Source organism: Bos mutus, chromosome 9 (genome assembly GCF_027580195.1).
Source record: "Bos mutus isolate GX-2022 chromosome 9, NWIPB_WYAK_1.1, whole genome shotgun sequence".
NCBI lineage: Eukaryota > Metazoa > Chordata > Mammalia > Artiodactyla > Bovidae > Bos > Bos mutus.
Window position 1 is genome coordinate 93958578 of NC_091625.1, and position 26710 is coordinate 93985287.

General features: G+C 48.6%; 1 protein-coding gene across 4 annotated transcripts in view; it reads left to right on the plus strand.

The window, feature by feature from the left end:
• Window positions 1-26710, plus strand: part of ZDHHC14 (zinc finger DHHC-type palmitoyltransferase 14) — a 298788-nt gene that overhangs the window by 245679 nt on the left and 26399 nt on the right. For all 4 annotated transcript variants that reach the window (XM_070376943.1, XM_070376945.1, XM_070376944.1 and 1 more), the window contains exons 4-5: window positions 10157-10294; window positions 13734-13782. In XM_070376943.1, coding sequence (XP_070233044.1) covers window positions 10157-10294; window positions 13734-13782 — 187 coding nt within the window. The remainder of the gene's footprint in view (window positions 1-10156; window positions 10295-13733; window positions 13783-26710) is intronic.

A 26710-nucleotide genomic window follows, 5' to 3' on the forward strand; every position in this document is an offset into this window, starting at 1 on the left:
AGAACCTTTAATGGCATATCCAATGGCAGTGGCCCAGAAACCTGCCTGGGTTGCATCACTCGATAGGCAGTTAGTATCAGGATTTCAGATCCATTAGCTTAAGAATCCCATGTCCTTTCCACAGCATACCACCAACAGCGCAATACCATGACGATTGGAATACAGTATCAGGAATGTTGGAAACTTAATTGGGACTGCTTAGAACAACTCAGTAACCATTTGCTAGCTGATTGTTACTTTTTTTTTTTTTAGTGGTTGTAAATAGTGGATCATTTTAGAAAATGGAGGACTTCCCTGGGGGTCCTGTGGCTCCCAATACAGGGTGCCCAGGTTCAATCCCTGGTCAGGGAACTAAGATCTCACATGCCGCAACTAAGACCCAGTGCAGCCAAATAAATAAATAATAAATAAACATTTTAACAGGGCACTCAAAGCCAGTGCACTGGCACAACCCAGAGGGATGGGATGGGGAGGGAGGTGGGAGGGGGTTCAGGATGGGAGACACATGTACACCCATGGCTGATTCATGTCAATATATGGCAGAAACCACCACAATAAAGTAATCGGCCTCCAATTAAAATAAATAAATAAATTTTAAAAAGGAGAATAGAATATAATGAGGAAACCAATACAAAAAGCAGATACAATACAGGTCTGTCTGCTCTAGTTGAAGGGGAAGGAAAGGTGGACCTCCCAGCACCCAGGCGCTGAATTAGGAGATGCGTCAGCCCCGCAGACATCATGGCTGGGGCTGCAGGAGCCGCCCGGGCACACAGGCAGAGGGCTGCCCTGGTCTTATTTGCTTGGCAGTCCCTAGCAGCAGCGTGGAGGACAGACACATGGGGAGACCCAGGAAGGTTTCACAGTGGCTCATGAAAGAGGCGACGGGGCCTACGGCTGCAGTGGCCTTCAGAGTCAGGGAGCAGAAGCACAGAAAACATGGCAGGAGTAACGCGATAAAATGAACTATCTCGTTGACCAGCCAGACGCGAGGGGAGCGAGCCAAGGGCAGAAATGAATGCATTGTCTACCTTGGGTGGCTGGATGCACGGGGGCGCCGTTTACTAAGAAAAGGCGGGTTATCGAGGAGCAGGGAGGGTTAATGAACACAGCTGAGGGCCCGCTGAGTGAGAGGTGCCTACGGACGGTTAGGTGGAAACGTCCAGCAGGCAGCTGGAAAGAGGGCGTGAACTCACCCACGGAAAATATGTCAGTGAGAAGCGTAAAGGCCCCAGGGAGCACCTCAGCTAGTGCCCGTGTGCTCGAGGGGAAGGACTGGGGTTTATCCACTCCCAGCGGCGTCCTGCCACACTTGGATGTTTGCAGCGGACCACCAAAACTTGAACCGAAGGGACACGGGGATTGAGGAATCCCAGAAACATGTCCCGAATTGCCACCCAGGCAGCTGGAGAAGCAGGTATTCCAGAGGGTGGAAGGCCTGGGCAGAGTCAGCATGCTCCGAGGGGTTGGGTAAGCCCTACGGTTGACTTCTGAGCGTCACACTCCCCTTCTGCCCGTCTGCATCTAGCTCTGCTTCTGTTCTGTATCCACAGTGGAGAAGCCAGAGCTTGTCCACAGAGAGCCAGCCTGAGCCGCAGGAATCCCTGACTCTGGGAGGTCTGGGCACCTGAGGGTCTTCTGATCAGCAGATCTATCTCAGGGTGTAAGTTGCTTCAAAATGCATCTCCCATGCCTGCTTGTCTCTCCTCCTAGAAGCCCAGAATTTCCTCAACACTGGAAGCAGGAGTTGAAAACACATGTTAAACAAACCTAGACATTTTGAGGAAACAAATGTATAAAGTTGCCCTTTTGAGGCATTGTCTGTTGGTCAAGCCCCCTCTTTTGATGCCCAAGGATGCTCAGCACTGTGCCAGGTTGTGGCAAAGCCAGGGCGGAGGCAAATGAAACCATGTGGGTGGGGGTGGGGTGGGGTACAGTCCAAGGTTATGTTAAATTGTAATGTAAAGGTTACAACAATTCTGCATTTACTAACTGGTTTTACACTGAAAAGTTAGAGTTGTTTTTTTTTTTAACAAATGGAGCTAAAAGCTGCAGAATCTTAATTTGTGGGACATTGGTAAGGACTCAGGACCGAAGAATCCATATAGATACAGATAAAACACAGTCCCTTTACATTTAATTTTACATCTCAAAGGGGTCTTGAAGCTTATTTCATCCAACTTTTTACATGTAAAGAAACTTAAGTCCTCATGCACAAGAGATGTGTTAATACATTCAGCCTACAGAGTTAGTTAATAAAATTTTTTTTCATTTGCTTGTTTTTTAGTTTTTACAATGTCGTGTTGCTTTCTGCTGTACGACAGCTCGAATCAGCCATAATTATACTTATATCCCCTCCCTCATGAGGCTCCCTTCATCCACCTCTCTAGGCCATCACAGAGGCCAGGGAAGGCACGGAGATGCAGGTGTAGAGAGTGGACTTGCGGACACAGTGGGAGAGGGAAAGAGCGGGACAGATGGAGGCAGTCGCACCCGCACGTGCACACTACCTCGTGTAAGATGGGTGGGGCTTCCTGGGGGTGCTAGTGGGAGAGAATCCGCATGCCAAAGCAGGAGCCCAAAGAGACTCGGGTTAGATCCCTGGGTTGGGACGATCCCCTGAGGAGGGCACTCCAGCATTCATGCCTGGAGAATCCCATAGACAGAGGAGCCTGGTGGGCTGCACTCCATAGGGTTGCCAAGAGTTGAACAGAACTGAAGTGACTGAGCGTGCGTGTGTATAATGGATAGCTGGTGAGAAGGTGCAGCTAGTATGATTCCTTGGTTTTATTTCTCTATAAAGTTAAACACATAGAACTCGTTTTCAGAAAAGGGACTGAGAAGCAGTGAGAGGGAAGGAGGTAAGAAACCCTCCCTGATATATCCCTTTGCCCCAGATAGCACCCAAGTGCTGCTGCTATTGCTAAGTCACTTCAGTCATGTCCAACTCTGTGCAACCCCATAGATGGCAGCTCACCGGGCTCCCCCGTGCCCCATCTCAATAAACAGTGTTTGCCAAGTAGGTGTGTCAAATCTGGACATCTCCATAAGAAGTTCAGTTCTTCTGATGTTCAATTTGCTGAGAATGAGGTCTTTTTTCACACGTTAGAGCATTTCTCGTTTGAGGTTGGGCCCCCCCAGATATGAGCTAGGTCTTCTCCGTGTCCCACAAAGTGTAGATGCCCTGAACCAGAAGAAGCCCACGGGGCCACTGGCACAACTACCAGTCCTGGCATGGCCGCGCTCCACTCGTGTTCCCATTCCTGCCGATGTGCGGAGCCTGGAGCTGCAGGGGCCCAAGTGGGCTGCCCCAGGAGGAAGGGGCCGGGTCCTCAGGGCCCACCTGGCACAGTGACCCGCAAGGAACTGGCATGGGAGGCAGGAACAGGTGGTTAAGTGTTCACCTGGGTTCCCAGGCCAGCTCCTCCGTCTGCACGTTCCTCTTCTGTACCACGGGCACAATAGTACTGACCTAACCAGGTTTTGTGAGAATTAAGTGATGCTATTCATGAGAAATACTTAACACAGTGCCTGGCAGGTAGCAAGGACTCAAGAAAGTTTGGATAAAAGTGAGAGGAGGAGGAGGAGATGGGGTAAGCAGGTGAGGTTGCTTTCCAGAAATCTCACCAGTCATTAAACACAGTGGCGAGGTATTATTACTTAGATTTTACCAAAAGATTTAGAACAGCGTGAATTATTTAGTGTCTAAGAATATATTCCTCTAATACTTTGGCTAGCTTCATATTTAAGTGTTTCTATTATATAATTCTTTGAATTTCCTGGGAACCATAAAGGCCTCGTAATAATATGTACCACTGGATCTCAGCATTCATCATGCTAAAAGAGCAAAAAGATACCTCATGAGACAACATTTTTCTCATTTTGGAGGGAAAAGAAAAATCCTAGGTTTCAAGGAAAAGTAATTTTCCACTTCATACTTTTAAAAACATTTAACTTAATTTAAATGTAATTAACATTTACATGCGGAGAAGGCAATAGCAACCCACTCCAGTACTCTTGCCTGGAGAATCCCAAGGATGGAGGAGCCTGTAGGCTGCAGTCCATGGGGTCGCTAAGAGTCTGCAGGACTGAGCAACTTTACTTTCACTTTTCAGTTTCACGCATTGGAGAAGGAAGTGGCAACCCACTCCAGTGTTCTTGCCTGGAGGATCCCAGGGACAGGGGAGCCTAGTGGCTGCCGTCTATGGGGGTCGCACGGAGTTGGACATGACTGAAGTGACTTAGCAGCTTAGCAGCAACATTTAAATGAGAAGTTTTACATCGCAGTTTTCACATGATTCTCAAGACATCCTCAGAGAGAGAAGTTGGGAGGACTATTCTCGAGATGCAGTCCATGGAGCCCAGGACCACTACTATGGAAAACTCAGAATTGCTTGGCCTGAGGATATGACTTTATTTATCTCTTGGGGGCCTGACTTCTGGGAGGTTTCAAGTTCTTAACATTTTCAAACACTTTTATTCCTTTTACTGGCAACCTTCAAACACAGCTTTTACAAATATGCTTCCTTAATGCTTTCCTTAATACTTCAGTGCATTTTTCTACCTCTGTCCAGTTTTAATATGTCTTCATTTCTCCTTCTTTTTAAGGCCTCTTTTCCATATTCCATCTCTTTGGAAAATCAAACCTTCCTTTAGTCTGAGTGGCCTAGTCCCTCAGCTCAGCCTCTGCTGGTCCTCCGTTGGCTCAATAGCGCCCTCCTCTGAAAAATGTGGGGATAGCACCTACCTCGTGGGGCTGGATAAGTGAATGGCCCTCAGTGAATGGTAGGGTTAATCATCATTGATAATGTCCTGTTCATTAGTATTTAGAGTTTGGGGTTCCCAGATAATTCCACCTGAGCTATGTTCCCACTGGCCATTTTAATGGAATCTCCTTTCTCCACTTAGGATCTGGTGACTCTGAAGTTGCCTGGAATTCCTCCTGATTTAGAATTCTAGCTGAAGCCTTGGGGTCTCCCAATAGCCCCAAGCACCCTACAGAGGTTTTTAATAAACTCACCTCTGCTTCCCACCATTGCCAGACCGGACAGAGCCTGCTTCTCTGAGAGCTGATTCACACTAATAACCGTCCCCTCAGCTCTTTTCTACTTCTATCAACATCTTCCAACTCTCAGCCTTCTCTGAACATCTTCAGATTTCCTAGTCCCCTGCCCTTTCCTGTGCCTGTGTGCATGTATGCTCAGCCGTGTCCAACTCTTTGCGACCCCATGGACTGTAGCCCTGCAGGCTCTCTGTCCATGGGATTCTCCAGGCAAGAATACTGGAGAGGGTTGCCATTCCCTTCTCCAGGGGATCTTTCCCACCCAGGGATCGAACTTGGGTCTCCTGAGGCTCCTGCATTGGCAGGTGGATTCTCACCACCTGGAAATCTCATCTTTCATCAGAATATTCCAGTCTCTCCACCTGGCGGGCAGAAATAGCAATCACAGAGGAAACTGCCAAAGGCAGTTAAAGGCATTTCTTCCTGTGCTCAGTGCGTATCTGTCGGGCGTGTGCTTCATGCCAGGCACTGGGGCTGTTAGGGGACTCAACGTGGCTTCTCACCTCAAGGCCTCACCTGGGGAAGGAGAAGAAAGAAGACCACAAACCACAACAGGGAGCGTGATGCCCACCAAGGTGTGCGCAGGGTGCTCCAGCTGGCTGACTCCAACTTCACATTATTTTAGAGAAATTTCTGGGTTGATCGCCCCCTGCCGCCCTGTGCTCCATGTTCCATTCCTCTTGCCCTCAGGCTCTGTCCCTCCATTCAGCACAGCTGAGCACAGAACCCCCCCTCAAAGAGCCTGGCTTCGGGAAGGGCTCCTCATCGATTAAAGGAACCCTCCAGAGAGGCTGCAAGGGCAGAAACCACACCCTTCTGGCAGGATTCAGATCTCAGAGTAACAAGTCTAAAGCGGTTTTTTTTTTTTTTTTTAAAGAGCCTTCATCTCATCCACGGAGCTGCCCTGGTGGCTCGTGGGTAAAGAATCCACCTGCCAGTGTTGTTGACGAAGGAGATGCGAGTTCAATCCCTGGGTGGGGAAGATCCCCTGGAGAAGGGCATGGCAACCCACTCCCCTATTCTTACCTGGGAAATCCCATGGACAGAGGAGCCTGGCGGGCCACAGTCCATGGGGTCGCAAAGAGTCAGACACGATGGGTTAGGACATCACACACACCCACCTCACCGCTAGGGCATGGGACACCAGTCAGTCTTCCCACACGGAAAATGGCAGACTGCCCTCTAATGATGGTTGCTTGAAGGGTCTCAGATGCTGTGGCTGCACGCCACCACGTTGCCAGCAGTGCCCCCTCCGCAGGTGTTCTCGCCCGGCCAGCCCCTGCCTCACTCAGTCCCTGGGAGGCACGCGTGTGTCAGCTCACCCAGGCTGAGCTCCTGCCGCTCCATTTCTCGCCTTCAACCCTCCAGGAAGGATGCTGTGTGCGGCCAGCGTCGCAAGCAGACAGAAATCACTGTTTTCGATGTCCCTCTGTTAGACGCTCGTTCTTGGTGTCTGGATGCTGAAGTGTCCTCACCAATGAGACAAGGAACCCCTGGAAGCCAGGGGGTGTTGGATACACTGTTGTAGGTCGTCTCAGTGGTCCCGGCGCCTGATGTAGTGCGGGGCTCGCGGGGACACTTCCCCCTGGCAGTGGGGGCTGGTGGGCGAGGCTTCTGGAGGCAGCTAGAGCCAGCCAGCCTGGCTGCCGGTAGCCCTGCCACTCTGGGCAATGTGCTTGCTCATGGGGACGTCCTTGGGGTAGCATGAGGGCTTAGTCCTCGACAAACATTTATTAAAGGCTTGGAGTAGAGTCAGCAGACAAAAGCAAGTAAAAATAAATAAGGTGATTTTTAGATAAGGTGGGGGAAGGCGGCAGCGGCTGTTCTGACATCATCAGTGTAGAGCTGACATTTGAACCTGGGTCCCCCGGGTTCAATAATAATAATAAAGAGATTATTGGGTGAGACAGAGAGTCTGCAAGAAAAGAGGCACAGGCATAGCCTGGGGTGAGCGAGGCTATGACACACCCTGACACCCTAGAAATCAAGAGGAGAGAGGAGGGCACCAGAGTTCGGGGTTAGAGGAGACTGGGAGGTGGCCCTGGGCTCTGAGCATCCTTCTTCCACAGAGATGCACACCCAGCTCTCAGGCTCATTTGTGTGTGTGTGTGTGTGTGTGTTAGTCACTCAGTCGTGTCTGACTCTTTGTGACCCCATGCACTGTAGCCCACCAGGCTCCTCTGTCCGTGGAATTCTCCAGGCAAGAACACTGGAGTGGGTTGCCATTTCCTCCTCCAGAGGATCTTCCCGACCCAGGGATGGAACCCGCGTCTCCCGCTTTGCAGGCAGACGCTTTACTGACTGACCCACCAGGCTCGTTTACCACCAAGTATCCAACAGTCACAAAGGAGACCATGAAAACCATTAAGTCAAAGTCTTTCTCAGGAAGCCTACACTGTTAGCGGGATTTTGTCAGCCAAGGAAAGGGTTTTCAATAAGGCAAATTTCCAAATGGAAATTGCTTCCACTCAGGGCTGCCGGAGAGCCAGGCGTTCACACCCACCCTGAGAGACTGCTCGTCTCCAAAGCCCCCAGACCCTGTGCCCAGGGGTTTCATGTGCATCATCTGTTGCTTTCCTTCCCTAGAAGCTCTGCCTCCCTCAGGAAAGTGCATTAGCTTAGCTCACGGTGAGCTTTCTAAGCTAAGAATACACCTACCCCCTGATCCCATAGAAATGATCACGGTGCCCCATTAAGACCTTGGTACTTAGAGTGGGGGCATCCATCGTGTTAATTCTGCCTCCCCAGCTCTGATGTCTCCTTTGCTGGTGGGCAACTCTGGCTATAGTGGGCAGGCTCACCCGCCACGCACTTGGCATCTGGAGATCAGCTTTCACAGCTGGAACCAGAGGTCCCACCCTGACCTGGCCTTCTGTGTCCCCAGCCTCCATGTCTCATTTTCATCTTCCATAGGCGTGTGTTAAGCAGAAAAGAGGTTTCTCAAATGACAGCCTCAGACTCTTAGGAAAATTCAGTTGATCCCAATTTCTTTTCTCTTTGTACATGTTCCCTATAGACTTTTCCAGTGCACCCCCATGCAGATCACTGACTTGGGGAAATGAGGTTGTTTTACGCAAGGATTAATGTGTTAGGGCTTCCCTTGTGGTTCAGCTGGTAAAGAATCCACCTTCAATGCGGAAGACCTGGGTTTGATCCCTGGGTTGGGAAGATCCCCTGGAGAAGGGAAAGGCTGCCCATTCCTGTTTTCTGTCCTGGAGAATTCCATGGACCATATATACTTCATGGGGTTGCAAAGAGTCGGACATGATTGAGCGACTTTCACTTTTCACTATAACTTTTCCAGCTGTGTGGCGTTGGTAACATGTTGAACTGTAACTCACACAGACACACCATAGGAGTTGCTTTCCTTTCAGTGTCAGCATCTTACAGGCCATTGAGTTGTCACCAGGCTGGTGAGCTCTGAGATTTCTCTAGGGGTGACCAGCTGCTGCTTGCTTTTGTCGCTCGCAGACAACGATGACTCTTACAGTTCCTCTGCCACCATGGTCTCCAGGCATCTTCATGACCTTTTCAAGAAATAAGCTTGCACTGGGCTTCCCACAGGTGGCGCAGCGGTAAAGAATCTGCCTGCAGTGCAGGAGACCCAGGATTGATCCCTCTGTTGGGAAGATCCCCTGGAGAAGGGAACGGCAACCCACTCCACTATTCTTGCCTGGGAAATCCTATGGACAGACAGTCCGTGGGGTTGCAAAGAGTCAGACAGGACTGAGTGACTAACATACACACAGGCTTGCACTGAATATAAAATATGAGATGAGTGATTTATGATAGGTGACCGGAAAGGAAGGAAACACTGCCTTGCATAACTTTATAATGTTAATTTACATAGTCCCACCTCACAGCCTTCTCAGTATCTTTTCAAAGCACACAGAGAGAGATGTGAGATTTGGGTAAAAGCTAAGCTTGGATAAGAGTCCAAGTGCAAAGCTTAGCATTTTTCCCGTGGCAGGTGGTCTGCTGTGAGTGGCTGCATCAGACACCTCGGATAGGCCTTTTGAGTAGAAGGTCAGCTGAAAAGTAGAGCAGCACTTAGCCATTATTCAGAAGAGGAAGAGCGAATCACAAACGCCTTACAGACTCTGGTGAAATCCCCAGGGTGGGAGGACAGAGTTTGGGATAACAGGATAAAAATGCCCAAGCCAGCGCTCTGTCTTTTCCAAATGCTCGAGGCAGCCTGTGCATGGGCAAGACGGGACGAGCCCTGAGAAAGACCTGACCTCAACCCCAGTTCCACTGCCTCTGAGCCGTACGGGCCCTGCAGGCAGCTTCCCTCCTGAGCCACAGTTCGCTCATCTGTAACATAGGGTAGCAGCATCATTATCCTCATGAGAATGTTTCAAGGTCAAATGGATGGGCGTATGTGACATCTCTTCACAAGCTATAAAGCACCACATGCTGGTTTTTTAAAAAAACGCTTTCCCAGAGAGTATTTGGCCCCACGGGACTCTATATGGTATCCTTGTTTGACAGGTAAGGAAGCTGAGAGTTGTGGACTACAAGATCAGGTGTATTACATTATTTGAAGATCAGAGATCACTAAAAAATGATATAAATTCTTTTATGACTACTGAAATGGCAGGGACATTTCTTGGAAAACAGCAGTAACTGGAATGGGAGAACCGGGATTGTCCCTGTGTCCTGTCCTAGGCTCCTAGAGACCTCTCTCTCGGCCACTTACCATGAGAGACGGTCGCTCAGCACCACACACCCGTGAATGGCAGAGCCCCAGCCCCACCCAGCCCGGCAGTTACCATCAGAAGTGTTGTTACCATCTTAAGGGAAGATTATTCTATGAACCAAAGAGCTTTCTTGTACAAAAGAGGGAAATCTTTGAGTTTCTATTGTAATAAGAATAGAATGCACATCCTTTGTTTTTTCAAAACAGCTAAGTTTTGTCGAATTATTGCATTCTTCATGTGTCTTAATGTTGCGCGTTTCTCTGAGTGGTGCATTTGGAAATACAAACAGAATGTTTTATTATGTTATCAGAGAATGGGAGGGGGAGCTCCCTCAAGTAAAAAAGCATTTTATTAATTGATTTTCCTTTTTTTTTCTTTCTACCTCTCATTTCAGAACGATTTGATCACCACTGTCCCTGGGTAGGCAACTGTGTGGGGAAACGAAACTACAGATTTTTTTATATGTTTATTTTATCTCTGTCTTTTCTGACAGTCTTTATATTTGCATTCGTTATCACCCACGTCATCCTTCGTAAGTATGCTGGCGAAATCAGATTACGTATGTAACCATTTGCCTGACTTCAGTTTTCTGATTTAATTTTGATTTAAGATTTTGGTCATTCTGGGCTCTCTTCTCTTTCTCCTTCTCCCTGCCCCCTCCTCACTTCCAGCTGCCCCCGCTTTCTGTTTCTCCCCTCCCTCCCCTTCCCTCCCACCCCCATCTTCCGACAGCAGCTGCCAGGGGTGCCCCTGGATCAGACTCTTTCACTTACAAGACTTTCTCCTTGACACGTGGTCCCTGTTCCAACCTTGTGACTTCACTTTCTCTTCCGCTTAAGGGATCCCCAGGAGGAATCATCCCTACATTTTCCCAGAGGATAATGTGTTGTCATGATACCCATTGAAAAACAGAAAATTTTAAAAAATGTGAATCTACTTAAGCAGGAATTGTCACCCTCCCTAAAAAAAAAAAAAAAAAAAAAAAAATTGGGGATAAAGACTGAGCTTTCTTACACACAAATCTATAAATGTGAGATACACATTTGATAAGATGTTTAATTATCTGCCAGGACATTGGCAAGCTATGAAGGAGGCAACTTTATTAAAAATGAAATTGGGATATAAGTGATTTTAATATATATTTGCCTAAACGGCATTTTTCACTCCCCTTTCGAAAGTCATAACTTTGAACTCACTTTCCTATAATAGTGATGTGATGAGAAGGAAGCCACTTGGCTTTGACCTGTAAAGGTGAGCCTTTAAACTTCCTTTACAGCTCCATTAGCAACATTAAAGACCAGCATCACCTCTGTCCATATTCCTGAAGTACAATCATCTATTAGCAAGTCCAGAGCCTCTCTCTGGAATGTTTCTAGAAGTATCTAGACACACACCTCACTTTCTTCCCTGAAGCAGGGATTAGACCGCAGCGTGCTAAGACCAAATTTAGACACACACATTCTCTACTTGCTGTCTTGGTGGGGTTTGAATGGGGGTTGGGGAAGCGGGTGGTATTGGAAGTTTCATGTTAGTTCTTTTTACTTTGGACCTTCATGGACTATTCCGAACTTTCACAGGCGTTTTAAATCCTAGTTTCCATTCATTCTTTCCCAATCTTTTCATCTAAATGTAACACAAATTTGTAATATATGCATGAGAGCCATAACTTGCTGGGACAGCAGGAAGAGGATTATCACAGGTCAGAGATCCCCTTACCCTTCCACACCACCTGGGAAGGATGGCCCAAGGGCTCTCCGGGACATCTGTTCTATTTTCAGAGTCTCAAAGTGGCAACAATTAACTAGGGTCCTCAGTTCAGTTCAGTTCAGTTGCTCAGTCATGTCCAACTCTTTGCAACCCATGGACTGCAGCATGCCAGGCCTCCTTGTCCATCAGCAACTCCCAGAGCTTGCTCAAACTCATGTCCATCGAGTCGGTGATGCCATCCAACCATCTCATCCTCTGTTGTCCCCTTCTCCTCCTGCCTTCAATCTTTCCCAGCATCAGGGTCTTTTCCAGTGAGTCCGTTCTTCACATCAGGTGGCCAAAGTATTGGAGTTTCAGCTTCAGCATCAGTCCTTCCAAAGAATATGTATGTATTAATAGACAGAAGAAGCAGTTGTTTACACAACTAGAGAAGAAAGAAGTACTGAAATTCCAGCATATTTATGACACTGAAAAATAGTCTTTAAACATTACCTCTTATATCATCTTTAGCAACTTCAAAATGCCTACACATATATATAATCACACTGTATTTATGGCCTTGCCCCTACATTCTGGGTATCAGGCAGTTTTTACCCCACACATTAACTCTGGTAATACACACGCACTCTTTCACACACTGTGAAGCCTGTCACTTGCCAGCACAGTGGCATTTTCATCTCTGCTGCAGTCCATGGGGTCACAAAAGAGTCATACACGACTAAACAACAAAGTTTTGCTCATTCTGGTTTCAGCAAAATGGAGTTTGCTCTAGCTTATTCTGATATATTGTTAACCCAATCTTCCACCACCCCCTCACCCTGCCAAAAAAAAAAGCCTGCAAGTTACTGCAATGTTTTGGACAAAAGCAAATAGAGGTTTTCCTCTCCCGGTTCTGCACCCCCCACCACAACCCCCACTAAACAACCCCACCCCAACCCCTGATTTGTGCTCAAGAAGGGCAGAGGCTTTACATGACTCCGTGATCCCCCCTACGATTCTGGAAGCCATGGCAAAGGCATAGAGCTGTTTGAGAGCAGCTGGGGACCATGTCCCGAGTCCTCCCTGCCAGGAAGTGGGCTCTGAGAGGGGACACCGGATAGCCAGGGGTGGCCGGGGAGGAAGCCTGTCATCCAGAGATCACCAGGAAGGTGACGTCTGGATTTCCTTTTAGAGGAAGCAGAGCTTGAGAAAGCGATATGGTCTGGGTCCACCAGGGAAAGAGAAATTGTCTCTTCTTGTCCATCCGTGTGCCTCAAGATTTCGTTTGCTCTGAGATCTGCAGCACGTCCACGCCCCCCTGGCCTAGCAGGGAGGACGGGAACACCTCAAGCTTTCCTCATCAGTTCTTCAATCAGTTGGCATCCTTAGAGCACATGGCACATTCTTGGGCCTCCAAGGTGGCCAGTGGGCAAGAGGGGGTGGGAACTTGGGGAAGCACTGGAGCCATCTCACTGTTAGCCTCCCCCCAGCCAGCCTGGCTTCCGGTTCCACCGAGGGTCTGGAACAGACAACGCCACGGAGATGCGCTAGAACCAGTCCGTGGGGTCTGTCCTGTTCGCTCATTTCACTGCCATGCCAAGGCCAGTTTATGTCCCCAGAAGATGGGGACCCAGCCTTGCCAACCCAAGGTAGGGCCACTAAAAGCTCCTCCATATGGGCTTTTCTTTCTCAAAAGCCTCTAACGCCAATACACAAAATAAAACCCGCTTTTTGTCAGATGCATCGTCACTCCGGCCCCTGAAGAAATGTTTTCTTGCATAGACAGTCTGTATTCACATGTCTCAAACCCCAAAGCAGTCAGCAATATAGACTTCGGGTTTATGAGTCTGTTTCCTCTGGGTGCAGAGAAAGGCGTCTTTGATACTTAGTCTAGCTTACAGGACGCCCAGGGTCAAACGTTAACCAACGGGGAAATAGTCTTTTGTAAAAGAAGAGAGAAAATAGCAGGTAGTATTCTATTTTCCTATTAAGATGAGGAAAACAAAGGAGTAATCAGAACTGTAACTTATGGGCAACTGTGCAGACACCCATCTGCTTTCACTGGACAGATATCCTCCAATGTTGGGTCTACTTATGAATCTGCCATTTTCTTGTTGAATAACTTTGGTGGAATCTCACTGTCCAATCAGTATCGGAGCTCTTCCAAATGTAATTTTATTGATCTCAAGACACCGATTATTTTTCTATAGATGAGAGAGCTTTCAGCATGAAGGCTGTTTCTTGGAAGTGACGTCTGATTACTAAATTCTGTTTCATTCCCCCAGGTTCACAGCAGGCGGGATTCCTCAACGCTCTTAAGGACAGTCCTGCAAGATATCCTTTCCAGGCTGTAGTTTTTCCCCATGTTAACGTGTGAAGTATTGGACTGGCCTTCTCCTCAGTTACTTCATCTTGGGCCTTGGCTTTCCTTCTCATAAATCATATTCCTTCTCCTTCTGTGAAGCATCCAGAGAGCTTCTTGATATTCACCTGCATGAGTAACAGCCTGTGAATTGCTTAAACCTCAAAGTGACTCATTTAGCCTCATTGAAACTGCAGTGCTCTTTCGCTGGAAAACTAAGTGTGAATTCTTGCCCACCTCCAGAAACCCACACTGATTTGCATTAAGTCCAATTGGTTTATGGAGAAGCCAGGCTGAGTTCCAGCTGACTTCAATTTGATCAGCAGGTGGTCCCTACAAAATATTTATGGGCGTCCCTGTGTGGGACCCTTCTTGTTGCAGTCACATGGGGATTCTCTGACCCTCTGTGTAGGTTCCGTCTAGGGGTTCAGTTTGGTGTCTGGGCAGTATGGATAACCTGATTATTTCTCAAAACTGAACATCTGCGTGTAGCCCTGAGTAGAGATGGTCAGTCTCAAGTCATTCGGATTCATCCCATCCTCCCAGACAGTGTACATAGGCATGTAGCATAGTAGTTTGAACTTCTTGAAAGAAAAACATTCGCCCATGAAGTGCTTGAATGGTCCTCCGCACCCTCCCCTGCCCTCCTGGGTTTGACACTAATTGGTGTAGAGTCAGCCAGCTGGACACACTGACCCGGCTCCATCTGAGACCCAGCTGTCTGTCTTTTTCATATAACCAGTTAGACTGCATTTGGGCCTCCCTGGCGGCTCAGATGGTGAAGGATCTGCCTGCAGTATGGGAGACCTGTACAATCCCTGGGTTGGGAAAGTCCTCTGGAGAAGAGAATGGCAACCCACTCCAGTATTCTTGCCGGGATAATCTCCTGGACAGAGGAGCCTGGCAGGCTATAGTCATGGGGTTGCAAAGAGTCGGACAGGACTGAGAAGCTACCCCTGGGAGTAAGCTTCATCTTGTGGCAGGGAATTCTTAAAGAATGAAGAATTCTGCTAAAATGTACATGTCATGACCATCATTTAGCTGTTAAGGTGAACCTGCTTGTGTGCCTAGAAGCTGGTTGTGTGCCTGTGTGTGTGTAGTAATAGTAGTGGTGGTGGTGGTGGTATTTAGTTAGATCTATGTGTCCTCTGTGTGTGTGTGTGTGTGTGTGTGTACTAAGATGGTACAAAGTGTCTCCTTTCTGGCACCTCTGTGTTTATGGGCAGCACAGAATGTTGGCAGTGAGCGCAGATTCTATAGTCAGTTGCTAATCTTTTAGAAAGGAGACAGGGACATATGAAGATATATGAAGGCTCTTGGCGAGTACATCTCACAGGTTTGTCCTGTCTTCTGTTAATGATCTGAGAAGCTAGAGTTAGCTAGAAGTTGGCCAGAAGTCAAGGTTTTGCTTAGAATGAAATTCTCGGCCTCTGTGGCTGCTAAAAGCAGGTCCTTTGGGAAATGCCATCTTTGTCGGGCGAGCATCCTCCTCCATCATCACCTCTCTGTGTCCTTTGTTTTCAAGGCACATTGCTTTAGCATATCTCATAGCCAGGCCTTGACTTTTCTTTCCTGAAGAAGAGGCTTGTCTCGGTCTTTCAGGAAATCAGTTCCATTATGAAAATGTGCTGCTCTTGTTAAGTTTAATAAATGCAACTCAGAACCGGCCTTGAGGTCTTAGGCTGCCAGCTGGAATGCTTCCTGAAGCCTCAGGAGTGTGGCAGCCTCAGCCACCTCCCCTCCCCTGTCCCCGGGCACCTGCGTCTCTCCTGAGACCGTGGGTCTGTGCTGGATGCCCAGGAAACATTTCAGACCATGGCAGCGGTCAGTGAAGGGACTCCTCTCCGCGGGGTTTCCCTCATGGCTCAGATGGTAAAGAATCTGCCTGCAATGCAGGAGACCTGGGTTCGATCCCTGGGTCAGGAAGATTCCCTGGAGAAGGAAATGGCCACACACTCCAGTATTCTTGTCTGGAAAATCCCATGGACAGAGGAGCCTGGCGGGCTACGGTCCATGCAGGGTTGCAAAGAGTCGGACAAGACTGAGTGACTAACACTTTCTCTTTCTCAGCGGGGAGGGTGGAGAAGGGCTGACCTGAGCCTGGGGCATTTCAGCTGTTCGTTCTCCTTTGGGTCCCGCAATTCCCGCTGGAGCAGAGAGGAGCTGGGTGATTGGGTTTGTTGTTGCTGGGTCTTCCTGGTATCTGCTCCAGACCTCCTCACTCGAATCGTAATCCCAGAGAAGGCGTCACAAAGAAGGACAGGCAGCGAGTCCTCGTCTAGAGTAAGAGCCTTTTAATTTCCGCTCTGCCACAATTAATAAGGTCTGGGGTCCTTTCTTTTAACTCTTCTGTATCTCAATTGTTTGACCTGTAATTGTGAACTGCCCCGAACTTGACAATGCTAAGCTGACAAATTCAAGGACATGGAACATAAGGGAGAATGCTGGACGCCAGAGCAGTGCTTCTGTGCAAGGCAGGAGTGATTTCAGAGAGGCTTCTTTTTGTGGCACTATCTGCAATGGGCAGGCTCTGCCGGAACGTCCTCCTAGAGCACACACGTCTGCTTGTTCTCATGGTTGACTGTGCCTGTCGTCTATGTCATCAAAAGCACCGTGTTCCCCAGCAAGGGGAGCAGACAAATGGTGCTGGGAGAAGGAGCAACAGTGTATCTGAGTGGCATGCTGTTCATATGGAAAGGGGAGGAAGGAGAGAAATGCGCTCATTTGGTTTAGAGCAAGTTTTAGCTGATTTTCCTTTGAAATATCATTCTCAGGTAGAGGTAAAGAGTTTCTCCTGTGGCCCAGTTCTTGAAAACTCATGAAAATCTCAACCACTGACTTTCCAAACAGCATTGCCATATCCAGGGCTGGCCCTCTCCAGCAACAACCTGGCGTTTTCCCCTTTTGTGGGTGCTCCCCAGGCGTGTCCTCCACATTCGGGAGCTTGGCAGTCACAGCTGTGATAGCACAAGGGCTCCGAGTGCATGACCGGCCCCTTCCGGCCTCCAGACACACCTCCAAGGCTCCCTGGCACATCCAAGCCGGGGCCTGCTCTTGGAGTGCCAGCTGTATCAGCTCCCAGCTACTGTGTAGCAAATAGCCACAAATGTAGCGACTTAAAGCAAATGGAAATTTACCATCGCCCAGTTCTGCAGACCAGAAGTCCAGTAGGCTTGGCTGATTGCTACCCTAGATCCAAGGCTGAAACCACGGTGAGTCCCGCAGGAGAGCATCCTCTTCTGGCTCGTTTAGGTACTTGACTAAAATCATGGGGTGTAGGACTGAGGTTCCTTTCCTGGCTCTGTCCCCTGATTCCAGACTCCCTCTGTCTTCAAGCCCAGTACCGTGGGAGCTCACACTCTGCGTCTCTCCTGCCTCGTCTGCTCGCGTCTCTGACCTCAGCCAGAAAGACACTCTGCTTTTAAGGAGAGGACTCACCCAGATCATTCAGGAAAATCTCCCTGTCTCTAGGGTCAGGACCTTCAGTCTACAAACTCCCCTTCGCCATGTGCATAAAGTATTCACAGATACCAGGGATTAGGGCATCTTTTGGGAGGCCACTATCCTGTCTACCCCACAAGCCCTCAGGTAAGGGGTACCCCAGGAATCAGGCGCTCATGTGCAGGTGGGTTTGAGAGGACTTTTCTCTGAACCCATTTGGGAAGCTCACTAGAAGTCACCGGGTCACTTTTTTTTTTTTAATATTTGTTTATTTAATTGCTCCAAGTCTTAGCTGCAGCATGTGGAATCTTTAGATGTGGCATGCGAACTCTTAGCTGTGGCAGGGGGACCTTGGCTCCCCAACCAGGGATTGAACCTGGGCACCCTGCATTGGTCCAGAGTCCTCGCCACTGGACCACCAGGCAAGTCCCCACCAGGTCACTTCTGTGTCTTCCTTCCCTACCTTTTCTGTCCTTCTGTTAATCTAGGAGAGAGGGGATGGGAGACAAAAAATGGATGGGCTTTTGAAAATGTATATATATATATAAAATACATATATAAATATACATTTATACATATGTATATCTATACTCACTATATGCACATATGTGTACATATGTGTATATGTGAGGGAAGCCAGGTGGCGCTAGAGGTAAAGAACCCATCTGCCAATGCAGGAGACATAAGAGATGCGGGTTCCATCCCTGGGTCAGGAAGATCCCCTGTAAGAGGGCATGGCAACCCACTCCAGTACTCTTGCCTGGAGAATCCTGGCGAGGATCCTGGCAGGCTCTGGTCCATGGGGTCGCAGAGTCAGACAAGACTGAAATGACTTAACACACATATACACACCTGTGTATATATGTGCATGTGTATGTGTCTACACACACATAGAAGAATACACACACACACACACACACACATGTATCTCCACCCTGAGTTCAGGTTGAAAATGTTAGTAGAATGCCTCAGGAGGTCCTTGTTGAATTAGCCAGCCCTTCACAGGGTGTGGGGACCATTATTATCTAACTTGACTCCTGCTGACTTGGTCCCCACTTGGTTTTGTGGGACCTCCTGATCTACTGTCGCTCTGGGCTCCTGCCTGGAGAAAGATGCCCTAAAGCTGAAGCCTGAATATCCCAGGGAGCTGCCCAGCCAAGCTACAGACCCTCCGATCAAACCACTCCATTTCTCTCTCGGGGAAAAGCAGAACCAAGAGCAAGGTTGAGGAGGAAAGCGACGCAAAGCTGCCCAGTAGGAGGTGAGGAGCAGGGAGGGGACGTGGCGGCCTGGGCAACGCTCCCAGCCCGGATCTTCTTTATTTTTTTCAGAAGTAGTGGAGCATTTGGGGAATGTCAGACATATCCATACATCAAAGTGAGGTGTTTCTTCTTTACAAAGCACAGACACTTTTTAGGTGTGCCTTTCACACTCCTCCCCAAGCAATGCTCTGTCCTGACCAGGTACTTGCTGTTTGAAATACATGTTTTGGTGGAGAGTTCCTCTAATTGAGTGAGTCTCTTAAGAAGTGCTGAGTTCTGATGTTTTATCATAAATTCATATTCCAGAAGAAAAAGTATGCTTTGGGTCCTACTGGGTTATAATGTATTTTTGAAAAACAAAACAAAACAAAACATTAACTTCTGGTTATAAGGGATAACTGTCTTCCCTGGTGGCTCAGCAGTAAAGAATCCACCTGCCAATGCAGGAGATGTGAATCAATCCCTGGGTCAGGAAGATCCCCTGGAGGAGGGCATGGCAATCCACTCCAGTAATCTGGCCTGGAGAATCCCATGGACAGAGGAGCCTGGCGGGCTATAGTCCATGGGGTCACAAAGAGTCAGACACAACTTAGCAACTGAACAACATGAGTAATAAGTAAGGCTGGAGCCCCTCAGGTTGCTTGTTCAGTATTTCTGGCTCCTGCCATTCCTCCAGACACCTGTATGACTTTGGAAGCGGCCTGGAGGTGGCTGGGTGGAAGCTTGTAAGGGCAGCTTTTAGTGCAGAGAAAGGTGCGTGAACCACCAGGGCTGCTCAGGAATGGCAGGCCCGGGAGGACAGGTCACAGGGACAGAGGTCCTCAAAAAGAGGATTCATCCTGCTGATCAGGGTGCTTGGAGATTCCAGCATCAGATAGCTGTTAAACTCCGTCGCTCTAGCTCCCTCCCTCTGCCGAGGCGCTAGAAGTTTGGGAGTCTCTTTTGAGGTGGTTGATTTATGATGGATGAGACTGATGTGTGAAGTTTAACACTCATAGAAGCTGTCTTCTGATGACAGCAGCACAGCCCACGGCGTGTCCTCACCAGACCTGCAGTCTGTGTGCGAACAAGAATTTGCAAAGCACCGAGTTCTTAAACAAGAGGAGGTTTTCTGGCTAAATTGCCCGAACCCAGGAGTGTCCAGGGCAGCCTTTGCAAGTGACCCCTGCAGAAGTGATCTCAGGCAAGAATTTAAAACATTTCAGTAGCCTCCGGTCTGATCTCCTGACCATGATACAAACCAGGCAAATGTTTCTCACTGTGGATGTCATCTGCAAAATATCCAACTCAAAACAGCGTCGTTGATGAGAGAGAGATTAGAAACCAAAACGGCAAAGTAGCCGGGACTCAAAAAATACTGCTGTGAATAACGGGAACGTGGATAAACTAAAAGCTTGTCATCGGGCCCACGTGGAGCCAGCCAGGCCTTTGGGAGAAGAGCATCAGCCAGCTTGTTCAGGAAGTGTCCGGAGGGTGGGGTCTGGTTCCAGTGCAGGTGAGGAGGCGGGCAGGGGATGCAGGTGGGAAACAGGGGCAAGGAGAGAGGGAGCGTCATCAGTGGCTGGGGTGAGAATGCCTGGCTCTGACTCGGTGGCCAGCACTGCACAGGCCCTTCCCGGCTGCACTTTGCCCTGCCAGTGTGGAGGGAGGGACCACGAGAATCACCCTTGATTCTGGTGCACAGGAGCACACCCAGCCTGGAGCATTCCCTTTCCTCTTCCTCCTCCCTCTCCACCTCCCATTGCCTGTCCTGGCTCCCTGTGACCGCTTTCTCCCTTTGGTCTCTGCATCAGAGAAGCACAGGCATGTGGCGGCTTCCCGGACTTTCAGCGCCCCCTTCCCCGCCTCCCCTGGGGGAAGAGATGGAAGGAGAATCTCTTCCAGGGCAGCAGTCTTCAGTCCCCCCAGCCAGGTGGGTCCGCAAAGGAGGCCCTCCCTGTATCTGCTTCCTTCCCAGTCATTGTACTGAACACCCACCACGTGCAACACCTGCCAGGGTGATAAAGCCTAGAACAATCCGACAGCCCTGAGCTTCGAAGCACATCGACCAGAGGCCAGAGCAGCCACGGGTGGCAGGGTGACTCATTCTTCTCAATGAACGTCTGCGGATGCCAAGATCTGAGCTCTGACTCTGGTTTCTGAAAAGCAGAGTAAGTCTTCAGGGGCATAAAAATGCCACAGTGTGCCCAGAGGAGGGGACAGTTCCAGAAGGAGCCTGCACCTCCTGCAAGGAAGTCAAGAGGCTTCGGCAGATGGCATGTGCACGGGGCTGCGGTTCTAACCGGGATGAGTGTGGGGTGAGTAGGGGAGGCAGGAGGCTGTCTGCAGGGCTGGAGCCGGGCTTGGGTTCACTCCTTCACTTGGCACGGTTAGCAAAGCGAGCACTGGGAGCCCTAATAGTGTCAGCACCCAGATGCTGTTACAAATGCACACACACACACACACACACATGGTGCAGGGCTGGGAGAGGGCACCATGATGGCTGAGCCCTGCCTGGGGGCCCAGATTGCACTTATTTCACAGCACTGTCTGACAGGCACCCATGGCCTGATGGACACCATTCTATTTTAGTGGAATTTGGTGGAAGGCTTGGAGTTGGCCCAGGGGCTGTCAGAAATGGGGCACCTGGGGCCAATGGAAAATTCGTGAAGACAGGACAGTTCAGTTCAGTCGCTGTCGTGTCTGACTCTTTGCGACCCCATGGACTGCAGCACGCCAGGCTTCCCTGACCATCACCAACTCCCGGAGCTTACTCAAAGTCATGTCCATTGAGTTGGTGATGCCATCCAACCATCTCATCCTCTGTCGTCCCCTTCTCCTCCTGCCTTCAATCTTTCCCAGCTTCAGGATCTTTTCCAATAAGGCAGTTCTTTGCATCAGGTGGCCAAAGTATTGGAGTTTCAGCTTCAGCATCAGTCCTTCCAATGAATGTTCAGGACTGATTTCCTTTAGGATGGACTGGTTGGATCTCTTTGCAGTCCAAGGGACTCTCAAGAGTCTTCTCCAACACCACAGTTCAAAAGCATCAATTCTTCAGTGCTCAGCTTTCTTTATGATCCAGCTCTCACATCCCTACATGACTACTGAAAAAACCATAGCTTTGACTAGATGGACCTTTGAAGGCAGGACAGGTCTTCACTCACCCAGCTCTCAGGGCCCATCCATCCTAGGGTCTGATGATGCTCAGGGGGCCCAGGAAAAGATAGGACAGGTGCCTGAGGTCTCCCAGCAGGATCTCACAGGGAGGTTAATGACCTCCATTTAAGCTCAGCGGCATTTCCAGAACTAGAGCTCAGCCCCCTCCACCCAGGAAACTGAGACTCTCCCCTGCTGCCCTGACCAGGCGGATGAAGAAGCAGATTATGTCTCAGAAGATTGCAGAGGGGGCATGAAGTTTGGGGTTTTTTAAATCACCCAACTGATACAGGAACATATTCTCACAGAATGAGTTTTAGTCATCAGGATAAAAAGGAAGTTTTGCCCTTATCATTCTGTAGACTCCTTGTGGGGTTTTGTGAGTCTTCCCATACAATCTTCTCAGAGTTCAAATGTGTATCCCGTATGTGTGTATTCATACACAGCAGATGGGGGGACTGCTTTACCTAAAGGGAATCATACATACCCTTTGAATTGTTCTACAATTTGATTTTCAAATATTTTCTGAAGGCGTGTCAACACATAGATGTCATTCTTCTTTCAACTGTTTAGTAGAATTCCAGAGTATAGATGAACCATAATGTACTCTTCTATAAATGGCTGTTTAGACTTATTTTTTTTTTTTTACTACTCAGAAAATGAGGTAGTGGGTTTTCTTGTATGTATCTCTTTGTGCACAAGCGTTAGTGTTTCTCTAGGGTTGACAACTAGATGTAGAGTCACTGAGTTAGACGCTAACATAGTTTAAATACTGATTGTGGTGGTGGCTTAGTCGCTCGGTCATGGCCAACTCTTTGTGACTCCATGGACTGTGGCCCGCCAGGCTCCTCAGTCCATGGGATTTTTCCAGGCAAGAATACTGGAGTGGGTTGCCATTTCCCTCTCCAGGGGATCTTCCTGACCCAGGGATCAAACCTGGGTCTACTGCACTGCAGGCAGATTCTTTACCGACTGAGCCACCGGGGAATATTGTCCCCTGAATCGAGTGTGCCAGCCCATGCTCCATTTCTCCCCACCTTCACCCATGTCAGTGACAATCTCGTCAGGACTGTGATTTTGCCAATTTGATGGGGAGGGAAAAAAAATAGTTGTTTTAATTTCCATTTTCTGGATAATAATCAGCTTGCACATATTTCCATGACTGTTGACCCTTTTTCTCACCTCAGTGCCAGTTCAAACTCTTTGAACGTTTTTCCGTTGGGTTGTTTGTTCTTTTCCTATTAACATGTTTTTTGTATATTCTCAGTAATAATTTTATAACTAGCTTTTTCCAGTATTTTTTTCCCAACCTGTCACTTGCCTTTTAACTTAACTTTTTAACCAAAAAGTGTAATTTATTAACAAGTTCTATCTATAAATCTCATCCTACATGGCTCCTGGGCTTCCCTGGTGACTCAGTGGCAAAGAACCCATCTGCCAGTGCAGGGACTTGAGCTCGATCCCTGGGTTGGGAAGACCCCCTGGAGGAGGGCATGGCGACCCACTCCAGTACTCTTGCCTGGAAAATTCCATGGACAGAGGAGCCTGATGGTCTGCAGTCCATGGGGTTGCTAAGAGTCAGACACGACTGAGTGACTTCACTTTCACTTTTCACTTTCATGCATTAGAAAAGGAAATGGCAACCCACTCCAGTGTTCTTGCTTGGAGAATCCCAGGGACGGGGGAGCCTGGTGGGCTGCTGTCTATGGGGTCGCACAGAGTCAGACACGACTTGACTTGACTTCGCAGCAGCAGCAGCAGCATGCACCTCTATGGAGAAGGAAATGGCAACCCACTCCAGTATTCTTGCCTGGAGAATCTCATGGGTGGAGGAGCCTGGTGGGCTGCAGTCCATGGGGTCACAAGGAGTCAGACACGACTGAGTGACTTCACTTTCACTTTTACATACCTCTATATAAAAAGGTGAAAGTGGAGAGTGAAAAAGTTGGCTTAAAGCTCAACATTCAGAAAACGAAGATCATGGCATCCAGTCCCATCACTTCATGGGAAATAGATGGGGAAACAGTGGAAACAGTGTCAGACTTTATTTTTCTGGGCTCCAAAATCACTGCAGATGGTGACTGCAGCCATGAAATTGAAAGACGCTTGCTCCTTGGAAGGAAAGTTATGACCAACTTAGATAGCATATTCAAAAGAAGAGACATTACTTTGCCAACAAAAGTTCATCTAGTCAAGGCTATGGTTTTTCCTGTGGTCATGTATGGATGTGAGAGTTGGACTGTGAAGAAGGCTGAGCGCTGAAGAATTGATGCCTTTGAACTGTGGTGTTGGAGAAGACTCTTGAGAGTCCCTTGGACTGCAAGGAGATCCAACCAGTCCATTCTGAAGGAGATCAGCCCTGGAATTTCTTTGGAAGGAATGATCCTAAAGCTGAAACTCCAGTACTTTGGCCACCTCATGCGAAGAGTTGACTCATTGGAAAAGACTCTGATGCTGGGAGGGATTGGGGGCAGGAGGAGAAGGGGACGACAGAGGATGAGATGGCTGGATGGCATCACTGACTCGATGGACGTGAGTCTGAGTGAACTCTGGGAGTTGGTGATGGACAGGGAGGCCTGGCGTGCTGCGATTCATGGGGTCGCAAAGAGTCAGACTCGACTGAGCGACTGATCTGATCTGATCTGATATAAGCATTTCAGAGAAGGCAATGGCACCCCACTCCAGTACTCTTGCCTGGGGAATCCCAGGGATGGGGGAGCCTGGTGCGCTGCTGTCTATGGGGTTGCACAGAGTCGGACACAACTGACGCGACTTAGCAGTGGCAGCAGCAGCAGCATATAAGCATTTAAGAGAAAGGATTGGAAAGATTGAAAGACGATGGCCCAGTGATCCAGTCTGAAGGTTCCTGGTAACTTGATCTTCAATGTGTCTGTCGTGTAAATCATCAGAAAGTTGACACCCCCAACCCCAGACTCAGTGACAGGCCCTCAAGTGACAGGAACACAAGCTATAGTTTCTTATCTCTATCTAAGGATTAGAGAGTCACCAAATTGATGAGAAAAATAGGCTGACAAGTTCCTGAACCTAAATATCTAAGAGTATTAAAGGCTGATGTAGACATTCCACGTGGAGAACAAAGGGGTCTGTTGTTGACATCTGCTCATCCATCAGAGCCCTTCCTGTAAGTGAGCATGGCCTATCTTACCATCATTTTTAGAAAAACTAAAGGACAAAAAGATTACCCATATCATCTGTTCCTTGTATTTTAAGTATCAGAACCTCAGACAGAGACCTGAAGCAGAAAAAGATGCAGGAAGACCCAGGGGTGGGTGGCCAGTGCCCACCGAGAAAGGCCGCCTGGCACCAAGTCGCACCCCAGTCACGTACGGAAAGGGTGCTCAGAGCGGAAAGGGTCCAAGGCAAGCATCCCCTGGCCGTTCTAGAATCTGGGGATTTTGGTCAATGAGGAAATTCACATGAAATACAGACTTTTCAAAATAAACCGTTATCTGGATTTGGCACTTGGCAAAAAAATATCCCGTGGCCAGCCTGGCGGCTGGAATGTGGGGAGCTGGGCCATGACATGTCAGCAGAGACAAGTTCTTCCCCCGGGGCAGTGCTGAGGCTGTGGGACTGGTGAACGGGGTGTGATGTCGTGGGCAGTCTCAGCCGTGCTGTCGGAGCTCTGAGGCCTCAGAGTTAGGGCCTGTCGTGGGACGCTCCATGGCCTGGGGCCTCGGGAAGCTCTTTCTCTCCTGCAAGTCTGGAGACCATGTTCTGTTCTGCTGTGAATTGCTGTCTGAGTTTTTATAAGTGGCTTGACTTCTCTGGGCCTTAGCTCTTCATTTTACGAATAAGTATTTTGTCAAATGAAAGGATTAGAATAAATCAGGACATCTTTACTTAGAGTTCATGACTATCCACAGAGAGGCATCAGGGGCATTTTTAAGCCTCCTGAAATTTTAAGAAAAAAAAAGTGTCTGTGTGAACGTTGTTTTACTTTGCCAACAAAGATCTGTCTAATCAAAGCTAGGGTTTTTCCAGTAGTCATGTATGGATGTGAGAGTCAGACCATAAAGAAAGCTGAGTGCCAAAGAACTGATGCTTCTGAACTGTGGTGTTGGAGAAGACTCTTGAGAGTCCCTTGGACTGCAAGGAGATCCAACCAGTCCATCCTAAAGGAGATCAGTCCTGAATATTCATTGGAAGGACTGATGCTGAAGCTGAAACTCCAACACTCTGGCCACCAGATGTAAAGAATGACTCATTTGAAAAGACCCTGTTGCTGGGAAATGGTGAAGGCAGAAGGAGAAGGGGATGACAGAGGATGAGATGGTTGGATGGCATCACCAACTCAATGGACATGAGATTGAGTAAGTTCTGGGAGTTGGAGATGGACACGGAGGCCTGGTGTGCTGCAGTCCATGGGGCCTCAAAGAGTTGGACATGACTGAGCAACTGAACTGAACTGAAATGAAGGTTAAAAATCTTTGGTTCCATGACCTCTCACCTTTTACAATTCCCCAAATACTGAGGTGCCCTCATCATTGTGCCCGGCAATATTTCTGCATCTTTGCCAGGCCATCTCTTCTTGCTTACTTTCCCATGGGCAATCCTGAGGGTGGGGAGCTTACCTTCCCCCACTGTCCTGAGTGCAGGGCTGGGTGCCCCAAAAGGCACAGAGCAGGCATTTCTGGGATCGTGTGGAAGCCCGAGGAGGGACACCCACCCACCGGCACTTTTAGTCTTTTTCAATTCCCTAGCCATCTAGCGAGCACCTCGGCGTGCAGCAGGTTGAGCTGGGGTCTAGGGCATTTGAAGCCATACTCTTGGCCACGGAGGAGGCTCTTGTCTTCTTGGGGGCTGGGGAAGACACATGGAGGCTGGCAGAGGTCACTGCTGTGCTTTGAAACATCTTTGAGGCAGTAAACATCCAGCTGCTTATTAAATTGGCTCCTGCTGCTGTTGGCCTATTTCCACTCATGTCTTTTTTTTTTTTTAATCAGTAAATGGGTTTTGATACATTAAAGCAGAATTTATGTTTCTTAATCTTATAATGGTGTAGATGTTTTCAGCATGAAGCTGTCGGGTCAGTGAGAGG